Source organism: Vidua chalybeata, chromosome 3, assembly GCF_026979565.1.
Source record: "Vidua chalybeata isolate OUT-0048 chromosome 3, bVidCha1 merged haplotype, whole genome shotgun sequence".
NCBI lineage: Eukaryota > Metazoa > Chordata > Aves > Passeriformes > Viduidae > Vidua > Vidua chalybeata.
In genome coordinates, this window is record NC_071532.1 from 49,444,797 (window position 1) to 49,457,838 (window position 13,042).

Below are 13,042 nucleotides of genomic sequence, written 5' to 3' on the forward strand. Positions count from 1 at the left end.
GTGCCCTCTGGAAGGTGAGATGGGGAGCAGGCAGTCACAGCCTTCCTTTAAGCACCTGCCTTAAGAGGTTGAGGCCACTGGAAAGACTACTGGCACTTCTCCAGATATGTGGCTCAACTAGATTTAGTTTACAAGAGAAAAAGCATTTATAGCATTTGGATTTACATTCTGTCTTGGAGTCTACAAAAGTCACAAGAGACTCCTAAAGGGTTCTGTGCTGTTTTAGTGAAAATGCCAAGCAAAAAATGCCTCAACATTTTGACGTATGGCCATCATTTCCATATTCCTTTTCTTTCCCTACCACTAGACTGCCTAGTATTCAGTTTAACTTCTCCTGAACTTGAAATGGGAGGCAGAAGCTATAACACTGTGTTACAGTCCATAAGAGACTATCCTTTGTACTTTCATGCCTGCTGCTGTTCACCTGCCCACTTCGCTAAGATCCTTCCTCAAAAAAGCATCTGGCAAAGAACAGGAACTATTTGAAAGAAAAGACACACCTGAAAAGCTAATAAAATTAAAACTGACTGGATTTCAACATTTAGAGCAAGAAATGACTGGTGCTTAGGAATAAATTATTTCCTAAGGTAATAATGTATTTTTCACAAGTTACCAAACTGTACAACTAGGTTTGCCCACTAAGATGAACACAGCTCATCAAATCAACCAAATACACGTGTCCATGCTAACTTGGAACTTGGTTAACACACAAAAATAATGACATCAACTAGACAGCACAACTAAAGGCCCATTAAAAATTGGTTTAAAAACAATTTTATGGATTGAAATGGGACAGAAGTCATTCTCAGTAGAGGACAAAAAAATCCCTACCAAGAATTTTACTGTAAAGCTCTTTGCACAAGTTACACATGAGACATTCTTTTATAAAACTTTTAAGCTCAATGCTTCAATCTCATAAGTCCTCAGAACAGCAGCAAAAATTCAGCTATATTAATTTTTAAAAGCTTGATGGTTTGTCTTTTTTCAGACTTGTAAACACTAAAAATGTACACTGAAATGAAGCAATCTTTGAGAAATAACTGGACACAAAAAGTCAATAAACGGACAATATGAAAAACACCCACACCTCTTCCATAAAAATAACCAAAATGGTAATAAAATCAGAAAATGTAATAACGTAACTGCTTGAAAGCTTCATGCAACATGTTCTTAGACATTCAAGAACTATTACCAAAAAGAAAGGAAAACAAAATAATGACAAAATGGTCTAATGCAAAGAAAAGGTCACACATGATTGCATGCACTATGGAGTGATGTATTCTTTCAATAGTTGTACCTCATTTACTAAAAACCTGACAGAAGCACTTTTATCGTTTGCTAAGGTAGGATTGTTTAGGTAAGTTCTCTTGTTTTAAAAAACAAGAATTATTTGTTCTCACAGGAAAAAATGTTCAACCATTTACTTGTCACATTTGAAGTCTTTCCACTATCACTTAGATGAAGAAAACGACTTCAGAAGCTTGTTTTATGTGCAAAGTAATACATCAGTACAGAACATTCTTTCTTGCTGCTCTTTTAATGCTTTTTTCTTCAAAACTGTACCTCTGTCTGGAGAATTTAGTAATGTTGCAGATGAGGAGGAGAGCCGCTTGTTTATGACTGGATCAACATGTTTCGAAAGGTTCATTGTTGAAACAGACCGCCTGTCTCGATCTAAAACAAATGGAGATAATGCTAATTGACAGCCCACATGCAATAGTGCAAGTTCCTAGCTTACTAGTGGGAGGAGGAAAACAGGACTAGGTCACTCCTGCTCTACCACAAGAACTTCCAAAATAGAATGGATTTCTCAGCAGACGTTGTACAGGTGACTCAAAGACTGGGCACAACACAATTTAAGCTTCAAATGTGTGAAATATTCTGTTCATTATCACTCAATGCGTTGCAATCTAAAGACTTTCAATATTGTCAGAAAATCTTTGCTCATGACTTACAATAGAAAGCTTCATGGAAGAACAAGATGCTTGGAAACACAAAGTTGCATGGAAGGACCAAGATGCTTGGAAACACTAAAAAACCATCCTGCCATCTGAATAAAAGGTGACAGGGCACTGTTACTAGGCAGATGGTCAATATTGTGACAGTGCCATGCTGAAAGATTAAGGGAAGACTAGTGCACAAAGGAAGTGAGGGTAAGCACCAAAGAAATTAAAGGATTTAGTTAAAAACCCCACAGTTATGTATAAGTGCTAAACCACCCACCAGAGTAATTTTCAGAGTGCTGAAAATCCAGCTCAGCACACACCTTAGCAGATGTAAAAAATATCACACTCTGCAGAAAGTACTTGTAATGCATCTACTTGGCATACATAGCACGAAAAATTTATTTGATTTTAGTTTCTCTACATTTTAGAGTGGTATTACATAATTTGCACAACTGCTGCAGTCAGCATCTGTGTTCTGCTGAGGGGGTGATGGTTACTTCAAGAATAGAGACTGCACACACTTTGTGCGTATGTGTGTCACAGGAAGTTTGCTGTGTCCTTTCTTTTCTCTCTCTCAAAAAAACCCCTAAATAAAAAGAGCTCCAAGCTCTGTGCTTCGACTGCACATTTCCCATTACAAATTTTCATCTGAAAATCTGACATCCAAAACATGCTATGAGAATCAATTCTGCTTTTGCTTATGTTTTAGCATGTACTGAACCTCAGCACAACTCAGCAAAGCACTCAACCATGCTGAAATGCAATGAGACTTGAGCATATGCCTAACTGCCTTGCCAATTCATAGTCTGTGTGTGCAAAAATGTGTCCGTACACTGTTTTCAAAGCTGACACAAACTCAGGACAATGACAGCATTAAGGATGCTGCTGCTGAAATATTATTTGCCACTGTTTACTTATGACAAGTTTATTAAGATTGTATTTACCTGTTCTGTCCCAATAGATTAAATGATACTCACTGTGTACAAAAAAAAAATCATAGAAATAGAGTCTATGAAGAATACCTTAACTCTCCCCAGACCTATATAGGATCCACTATAACTGGATGGACTGAAGAAAGATTCTCCCTACCGCATTTGATTCTTCATTAACTTTAATGTTAGAATGACTTGGTGAGGGCGTACAACTGGCAGACTGGATACTGGGAGGAGAATAAAAACTCAGAAAGGGGTTTTAAAAAGGAGAAATCTAAATGTTGTAACTAAGAAAAAGAGCTCTGTAGGCTGTCAAGATGATCCCAAATTGATCTATGGGGTAAATTGGTGCAAGTCACTACTGGACAAACTATTTTCAGGCTTCCTGAGAACAGAACAATATTTGTAGGAATGGGCTGGGGATCTTGATCACACGTATAATCTGCCACTGAGAAACTACACAGTGTATCAGTACAGCCATAAAGTTTCTACATTTGGCAGAAACTAAGTACTGCATAAACTGGCCTTCTGAATATGACAAATGACAATATTGAAAATCACCTCTGTTGTTAGGCATGACAACATTTCTCGTGTCAATGAACCTTATTTAAATGAATGACATTTAGCATAAGGATTTGCATACAAGTGTTGGCAATATGAATCCTATTAATATAGAATAGGCCAAATGCAATCCATTGCCTGGAAAATTGCTGCTTTCCTTATCCAAAAAAAAACAAAAAAGAAATCAAAAAAAAAGAACTAAAATACCCATGAGCAACAAAACAGCCAATGCAGCTGGTTATGTGTCTGTGTTCATGTGCAAAATTGTAAATCCTATGTGCAGTATGCCAAAAGGGTTTTAGAAAGTAACAAAATATTCAAATTTGCTCTGCTTGAATGCCAGTAGATAGAATATTATGCTTCATTTCAGTGAATTGTGCCAAATCTTTAGAGTCAGCCAGCAGTAACTCTCCACCATAAAAATAAGTAATAATGAAAAATCTCGTATTAACAACAGTTCTAATCTATCAGCATGGTGTTAAGCATGCATTGCAACTACATGAGGGTGGTTTAGTTACTGATGATCTCGCTTCCTGAGAACTAGCTACAGGTGAAGGAATAACAAACCACAGCATTATGTACCAGGTTTTCTAGCACCACCCAGAGATTTGAAGTGGTGCTCCAGGCCTGCTAAATCGAGAAAGGTGAATGATGATTCAAAAAAATAACCTAGGGACAGAATGCAAGACAATGATTTTTCACAGAAAATAAAATAAAAATCAAATAAATTATACAAAGTTAGGCAAAAAAGTAACCTTTTATGAAAAAATAACTGTTTATTGATATTATATATGACAAAGATTTCAGAGCATTCTTTTCTCAACTTTTTTTTTCCTCCCCTGATGAGAGGTGAGACACATAGAACAGGAAGAAATGAACTTAAAGGATCACTTTCTGTTAAAAGAAGTAAAGGAAAAGTTCTCATTTGGGAGACTTGATTGAACCGGGCATATACACATTAATGATTGACAGATTAAGTTAGAGAAGATAACTGGGGGGAAAAGCATATAGCTAAAATTCACTTAAACTTAATTTACCAGTCTTTAGGGGAAGAAAAGGGACTCCTATTTCCCCAAATTTCAGTACATGGCACAGATCTCTTATTACAAAGAAAAATTTTTCTTCCTTGTATCTACTTTAATCTCAGTATTTGGTCATTTCCACCAGACCTACTTTTAGAGGCACAAAGCTAGCATTTGCCACAGTGGCTCATATCACAAGATTGACACAGCACAAGCACACACACATCTACACACACAAACAACAGCAAAGCAGCAGGAGCGAGAAGCTGTAGCAAGGTAGTTGCAGAATAAGTCAACTCCCAAAACAAGCTGTAACTTTCGTTCAAATTTCTTTCTCCTTGTTACCTTTTTGCTACACAAGAATGTCACAAACATGCCACTGCTAGCAATAATAGGACCAAGAGAAAAAAGAATTCAATCTAACATACACTAAATCATTCTTCATTTCAAAAGAAGAAAAGTAAATTCCAGTTGACTGGTGGGGAAGGGAAACTGGCGAGCAAAGCAAGCCTCCCTCTTTACCTGTGTTATTAATGCGGTTGTGTAGTGCTCCTCCCCAGGACCACCTGTTTTGCCTTTGTTTTGGCTTCTGGCTTCTTTCAATTGTGCGACGCACAACAGCTTCATGTCGTTCCTTGAGTACAACAGGATAACACATTTAGATACTATTGAGTTCTTAACTTTATTTTCTTATCAAACCCTGCTACCCTCCGTCACATGGACAAAACCAAGTAGGCATCTTAGGTGTTTAAGCTTATGTGTTGCCAACTTAAGACACAGACTAGAACAAAATTAAGCAGCAAGTAAGCCATAAATAAGTTAGCACATTAACTGAAATTTTGAAAAGGTAAGATCTGTTTAAGTGGCCCTGCTACTACACAAACACATGCTAGTGCTACTTCCCATCTACTAAATACCAGAAGAGTGGGAGAGATAGGAAACACAACACCCACAAGGATGAGGTGACTTACATAGGATCACACTACACGTACTTCCCAGTTTAACTCAGACAAATCAGCCAAGAGCATATTTCATTGCACACTCATTTTTGAAAAGGTTTTCTTAGGGCAACTTATATTTAACTACCCTTAAACTGAATGGCTAAGAATTAACAGATAACCATACAAATCTGGCCCAAATTGTTTTTCTGCATAAATTTGCACAATGCCATACACAGTAATCCAGGCTTGCTCAACTTCACCGCATTTGATTCATAGCAGCAGTAGTACCCGTGCAAGTAAGGCTTAAAATCCTTCAACACACTCTTTCATACTGACCATGGCTCACGTTGCATTCTTTACATCAGCTCTCAGAGAAGAAGGTTGATAGGGCAAGAGAAGTGGAAAAGTTGTTTCATAACATTCGTTCTTACCTTCTCTTCTTCTAGTTTCTGCCTTCGCTTCTCCTCTACAGCAGCTCGCCTTCTCTCTTCCTTTAGTCTCTGCTCTTCTAGCTTCTTTCTGCGTTCCTCTAGGTGTTTTTCATAATGTTGCCGTGCTCTCTCTTCTCTTTCTAGCCAGACAGATTCTCTTGCAGCTGTGAGAAAAATGAGAAGTAAAGGTATTAACTTGCTTTATGCAATGAAGTCTTTAATACATTTCGAATAGCCAAGGTAAATGGAAAGCCTTCTGAACTCTTTCTTCAGACATACATAATATCGTTATCTCTCCTCATTTATTAAAATGTACCCTGGCCACACACTGATTTTATCTAATCTCAATTTACTTATTATGAATTACCAAGAGTTATTTGAGCAGACAGTTTCTTCATGGAAGAAAGGATTTTTTTTGCTAGCTAAAAATGCCTAAATACTGAAGTCAGATGTATGTGAACAAATTGCCATTACACAAACCATGCTAATTCTCTGCAATATTTTGCTAAAAAAAGACAATAAAAAGAGTGGTAAAACTATAATAACTTTCCCCTTTATTGATCAGTAGAGATCTCTTATGATAGAAGTGGCTGGGATAACAATTCTAGCACCTGGACCAACAGAAGGAAGGATGTTACCCACCAAAGAAGTCTAAAGGTAAACATTAATCTGTCCCATAATTCCACTTATGCACAGCTTCAAACAACATGTTTCAGAAGAGCTAATCAAGACAAATCAAGACGCCAAGACCAATTTTTCTCCCTATCAGCATCTGCATTTTCATGAATTTTGTAGAATGCAGGCACAGACTGCAGTCCACATTAAACCATTGACGTAGGATACTCTGGATCTCTCCTCACTGGTGCCTCGAAACCTTTGGGACCCAGAGTGGAGCGACTGTTCCCTTATGCAACATTCTATATTTGCAGTCTTAGTGCTACCATCACACAGGAAATGTTCTAGACCCTTACGGAATCCTTTCACCACAGTGGTACATCAATTAATAAGAAAACTCCAAAATCCAACCAAAGCAAACCAACCTACCACAAAAAGAACCCCAAACCCAGGGCATACATCCTGTTACCTAGACCCTGAACACACTAAGTAACCCAAACAATGTAGTTGTTCAAAACTGGAACTCAACCAAACCCTTTTGCAGAAGTTTTGAAAAATCCATTCTCTTTGAAAGAGCTAAGAGCGTCTAAGAAGCATAATTGCATATATCTCATGAAAATCCAGCTAGCTGTAGCTTGTCAGTTTTTAATGAATAGTCACTTATGTACAGACTCTAATGATCGTATCAAGATGAGCTGCTGCTGTGAGCCACAAGACTTCCATGGATCCTGTGATGAACTATCTTTTGTGCCTGGTATCTGCTTACAATGGCAACCCAGCACAAAAGAGTTCTTTGGTGGTCTACTGAAAATTAATAAATCAAAAAAATAATAAAATCAAAACAAAACAACCAACTTCAACAGCCTTCTTAACTGATGTCACTGGAATATTAGTTTGCCTATAAAAGACATGGAGATTATTTGTTCTTTCTGTTATTAATGTAAATGGCTAGACTTTCTTGGGGCACTCTTTATGGTGATTTCCATAGGTTTCCATCTGTCATGTTGTTCAGGAAAAGTAATGAGAATAGGACATTTGAACTTTTAAGACTAAATTCAAGAAGAGAGTGGCTAAAAAGATATTTATATACATTCTTAGTGCTGGTAAGACAATCAGAATGCTGGACCTCTGGACAGAACACTGATCTTCAGCTTTCTGCTTCTCTGAGAAGGGGTGATAAAAATCACACTTTTGTGATACAGCAAGACAGCTCAATAACAGAAACAAGCATTAATGATGGATTAACCCAAGCAAATGGATGTGTTCAGTTGGAATAACTTTTAACAAAAAATAATAGACTTGATTCAAAACAAATAAAAAGCTACATCTTTCCACCTTTAGGCTACAGGTAAAAGACAGCAGAAAATATGTGCCCACTTGCTAACATAAGGAAATTACTAATTTTATGCTTGGACCAAGTATTTAACAAGGACAAGAAAGTATGATTTATGATATATCTGTTTGCTGAAACAAGTGTAATAGCTATTTTCATTAATTTTTTTCACAGAGAGAGATAAAATCATAGCTACTTTTAATTTTTTTCAAGTATCAATTCCTGAATTTTATCTTATTAGAGAATCAAAGGAGAACACCTGCTTTGTTTACACTTCTTCCTGTATGCACTACTGATATTCTTCTATGAACTTAAGGGCTCAGTTTTTGTCACCTATAAGGTAGGTATATACAGTGACATAAGTTAGTGTCTTCAGATCTGTAAGGATATCTTCAGGAAAAATAAGTAGTTTAGAACATTTTTATTTCATTCTTCTATTCCCCTATTTATGAATTTTCAGAAATATTTTCCTGCTACCCCAAACAGATATGAACAAATTGTCTTGTAAAGTAAAAAGTTTACTCTTTAGACCCCTGCGCTAATGTAAAAAATATTTTTAAATATATATTAAGCTCTATTATGGATACACAGGTGTGCTCCTAGAAGCACAGCCTCAAATGCCTTGCTGATAGAAAGAATCAGCAGATGAGCCTACAGAAAACTGAAGATATCTCTAAAAATTCTCATCAACCTGAAAGAGCAGCCAATTTGAGGATGTGGCAGGGAAGAATACCAACTTCTATGATGTTTCTATAAAAATATTTTGGCAGTGCCAAAAGCTCTGCCTGGTGCTGAACCAATACAAAACTCCAGTGTGGGTACAGTCCAACAGAAAGGCATTTTCTTGGGCCTGAGCATTAACAGGTTCATGATCCTTCTCTCCCTTGTAATACCTCACACTGTCTGACAACATGCAAGATTCATTCAAGGAAAGTTTGGTCATCACTGAGATAGCACCTGCATGCTGAAAGCTTAAATTCCATTGGAACAATTACATTAAAGCTGGGAAGTACAAACAAAAGTCACAGCCTGATCCATTTTCTATTCCATTCCCTAGTACAATCAATACATTTGAACACAGCCATGTGATACAAGGACACAAAATTAGAGCATAAAAACAAGATTTAGAAACTGAGCCCTAGACATGCTGTTGAATACCTTCTGCTTGTTTCCAAACTAGAATGTTGGATTAGATTACAAAGCAACATAATTAAGGCTGTGTTTCTGACACTTCTGAAGTGAATAACAGAGCAAAAGAAAACAAGGTCAATCAAGAAAAAGACACTCCAATATTAAGAGACACATAAGACTTGAAACCAAATAATTTTACACTGGAATTAACTAATATAATGTGGAAGATGTTAGCTACAAACCACGCACATTTCTTTTTTGGAAATAATTTCGTAGTTTCTTTCCCCTACCACACATAGTAGAACTATTCTTTGCAGGGGTTTCAGGCAAGTGAGGAAAGGAGGAGCATGCACTAAGTGTCAAAGCCCTTATTTTCTGTTGATCTCTGTGAAGCAAAGAATGTGCCCCCAGATTCTCTTTTTCTGTTTCTTCTGCTGTCTTGTCACTTCAGTCCTTTTTCTTTTGGTTTACTGCCTATACAAAGGCAGATCAGTCTAGCACCATACTTTCTCAGTCTGCCTTTTGAATCCATGGACACATGGACAGCTCACCTGAGCTAAAATCCTACAGTCTTTGTCACACTTTCCAGCCTTTATCTTTTCTAACCTTACAGCACTGACCTCAGCAAGAGCTTTCTCCTCTGAGTGTTCTTTCACCTTTGCTCACTGCCAGCTCTGCACTGAGGCTGTGATTGCCCCCTTGCTGCATTAGCAGTAAAATGGATCAGTGATGCTTTAACCATACCTAAAAATGGGGACATTACACAGAAGTGGCTGACTGAACAAATTAGAAGGTGAACTTCAGAGCTGTAATTAAAAGTGAAGTTAATGTGAGATTCTCTAAGCCAACCTTTCCCCAGTAACCATGCTCTGAGGGACATTTTTCACAGAAATTTTTTAACTAATCTTCCTTAAAAATTGGTTTCTTGTCTTATAAACCCTTTTGGCATTCAAGTTCTCTAAGGAGATCCCAAAGTTATTCATATGATAGGTCAATGATTCCTAGTTTCTCTGGGGCTTCTTTCTGTTGGATGAAGTTCTGCCCTCAAGTGCCAGGGAAGAAAATAGGCCAGATGGAATTTACTCACAGTAAAAATTGTAATTTTTATTAATGTTATTATTTTGCCAATGAGCACTTTCTGTGATGTTTAAAATACTATTTTAGTGCTTATGTATTGGAAGTATTAAGAATTTAATTAATTTAGCAAACTTGAAATTCAGACATATTCTAAGAACTAAGATTAATCACTCTTTATTTAAGGGAATGTGCTAAGTCAAAAAGCAGTATTACCATCTTTTGTTCCCAACGCTAGAAACTAAATGAACCATGTGTCCTTGTCAGGATCATACTTCTTATAATTCAAAAAAAAAGATCAGTTTCAAGCAGGATTAGTGTAGATAAAAGATGCAGAGAAGTAAGACTCAAAACAGTTTTCTCAAGCATCAGGGACCAAGACACTGCTAAGTAATAATAAGAAAAATCTTCCTCTTTGCTGGGCCATTACCTAAGGTTGTCAGAAGGAAACCCATTTTAAAATCCCAGTTATTTTCCCTGTTGAAAAACACATTTTGATTTTTCTTTCCCATTAGGGAGGACCAGGTCTGTGCTCTGGAACCAGAGACTGACTGGCATGGAACAACTTTCACCTCTACCACTAAACTTCTACCCTCCAAAATGGTGACAGCACTTAATTAGCACATGCAGAAAAGCCCATGGACATTCCCAGCCAATTCCCAATCTTCATCTGGGAATCAGCAAGCAGACAGCTAGTTGGCTGGAGGCAACATCCTGACAGGATCCATCATAACAGCTTTATAGCAAGAACAAGTAAGTTTTAGCACCAGGGAATGCTCTTCAGCACTGGAAATTTGGCAGTACAGATACAACCAGTATGGCAGATAAGGGTAAAGTCCACATGATGAAAAAGCAGCAGTTTTCAGTAATGTTTTCCAGTTTGACTAGGCTATCTACCACAGTTGCTGTCATAAAAAGTCAGTTCCAACATGTTTCTCTCAGCATCCAGTGCCAGAACACAGCTGCTCAGCCTGACACTTGTGAAGTGCCAATCTGGAGCCAGAGTGTGATGGATCCCTTTGCTCTGGCCTCCAGGAACAGATCTACCACTGCCTCTCTTGGGATTTCCATCTTGCATTATCCAAGAGGGTTAGTCTCACATAGAGAGATCTGACATCTGTATTTTAAAGGACAGATGTTAACTTTTATCCATAGGTACTGTGGGAAAGAGCACTAGTGGAAAGAGCACAAAAATGAAAACATAGTTACTAAAGAGCAAGTGACAACACTGAAAGCATTACTTAGAAAATCAAGTAAGATCACCCTAATAAATCCTTTAAAGGCCTGAATGTGATCTCAGCAAAACACACATTACCAAATGGTCAGGAGATTAAAAAGATTGAAGCAGACCCTCCATGAAATCGTTACAACTTTAGTCATGCAAAAGGAACTGCACAGAAAAAAAGTCAAAGAATTAATATTTTAGAAATGTTGGGATGGCATTTTAAAAGCAATGCCTTTTCTACAGCGAAGGAACTAAAACAATCATTCCTTCTTGATGGTGTGATGTGCTGATTGTGACTCTTCTGTGTTACCTAAAGAAGAGTCTGAAACAAAACATGAATATGCTAAAGGTGAAAGGGGCATTTTTTGTAGAAGCTTCTTTAATCTTTTCAATCAGGTGGCTAAACATGATCCTTAATAAACAGCAGATACTGAACAGAAGAAGATACAAGAAACAGCAGTCCCAGCACACACACACATACATATATATAAAACAAAAATGCCAGCATTTCCTACTCTCCAAGCACTCATTACAAACAGGACTTAGACACCCAAGTGTGCTAAGTAGTCTAAGACTGCTAAAATACTATTTCCAGGTGCAAGCAAATCCTCAGTTGTTCAGAGCACATGCCAACCCATCACAGGAAAGCCAGATCTATTACAGCACAGTGGAACTTGAAAAAAATTAGAACTTGAGAGTAAAAAAATGGGGGAAGAAAAATGGTCTTAAATCAACTCTCCTTTAATATCAGAATATTGCCCAATAAATAAACATAATCCTTATTAAACTGGTACTCCACATGTTCTTAACAGAAGGGTCAAACAACTTAATTTTCCTGACCTCCAGGAGTTGAAGTTGCTGAAAGTACAGAACAAAATTACTACCAGCTCTACACCTAGAGAATTGAACCCTTTCCTTTCCTTTTTTTTCGAGCAAAGAATAATTTTACTTGAAGTACGACTGAAATTCTCAACTTCTGAATAAAAAGAAGTCTTTGCTAAACCTGACAGATCTCCTGAATCAAAAGGAAAGTAATTAAGTTTAAATCCAACCTAATTCTATTGAAAAAAATGAAAATTCCTTCCTCCAGTTGATTTACTGGTTGCATGGCTGATGTCCCAGTATTAACAAAATCCAACTCTAATTTTTAGCAAGACATATTTATGTAACAATATTTTACAACTTAATGTTTAAGAGAGACAGTTTAGGAATTTCTTTGCTGTGGTTCACATGACATGAGTGACTGATTATCTAGGTTCTGCACTAAATGCACTAAAAAACCAAGAAATTTGCATGTCATTGTAAAAACCATTCCTCTGCTGTATAGATCTGTACAGATCTCTGATGTACAAATCTCAAGAGATAGCTCCTAAATCAGAGCAGACAAATATACAGATGAAAGTACAATGCAACTTTCAATTTTCGCAACAACACACAATACACTCATACATCATAGGGACATGAAGAACTCTCCCATGTGGAAATGAAGGATTCCACATCAATTTACAAAAACTCCTGATGTAGCATTGATGTTGCTTTAAAACATGTCACACAAAATCACACATTTCTCAACAGAAATCATGTCCTTCTGGAAACAAACACTCATTTATCAACAGTTAGAAAAATCAGAGTTGATTTAAATTCAAGGAATGCATCTTTCTCTGCATTTGAGTAAAGCATTGTTATTATACAAGGATGAAACCTGAGAAAAAAACAAATTCAAGACATGGAGCCATCATCTGTGAAAAACTAATTAAAATGGGCCAGTAACATCCATTTGCTCTGAAATTTGAAGAAACTAAGCCTACACATACCATCAGCCTCAACTTGA

General features: G+C 37.1%; 1 protein-coding gene across 6 annotated transcripts in view; it reads right to left on the reverse strand.

Moving 5' to 3' along the window:
• MAP7 (microtubule associated protein 7) overlaps positions 1-13,042 on the reverse strand; it is a 108,996-nt gene that overhangs the window by 28,565 nt on the left and 67,389 nt on the right. For all 6 annotated transcript variants that reach the window (XM_053936980.1, XM_053936978.1, XM_053936979.1 and 3 more), the window contains 3 exons: positions 5,834-5,997; positions 4,984-5,095; positions 1,564-1,674 (listed from right to left, as the gene is read on the reverse strand). In XM_053936980.1, coding sequence (XP_053792955.1) covers positions 1,564-1,674; positions 4,984-5,095; positions 5,834-5,997 — 387 coding nt within the window. The remainder of the gene's footprint in view (positions 1-1,563; positions 1,675-4,983; positions 5,096-5,833; positions 5,998-13,042) is intronic.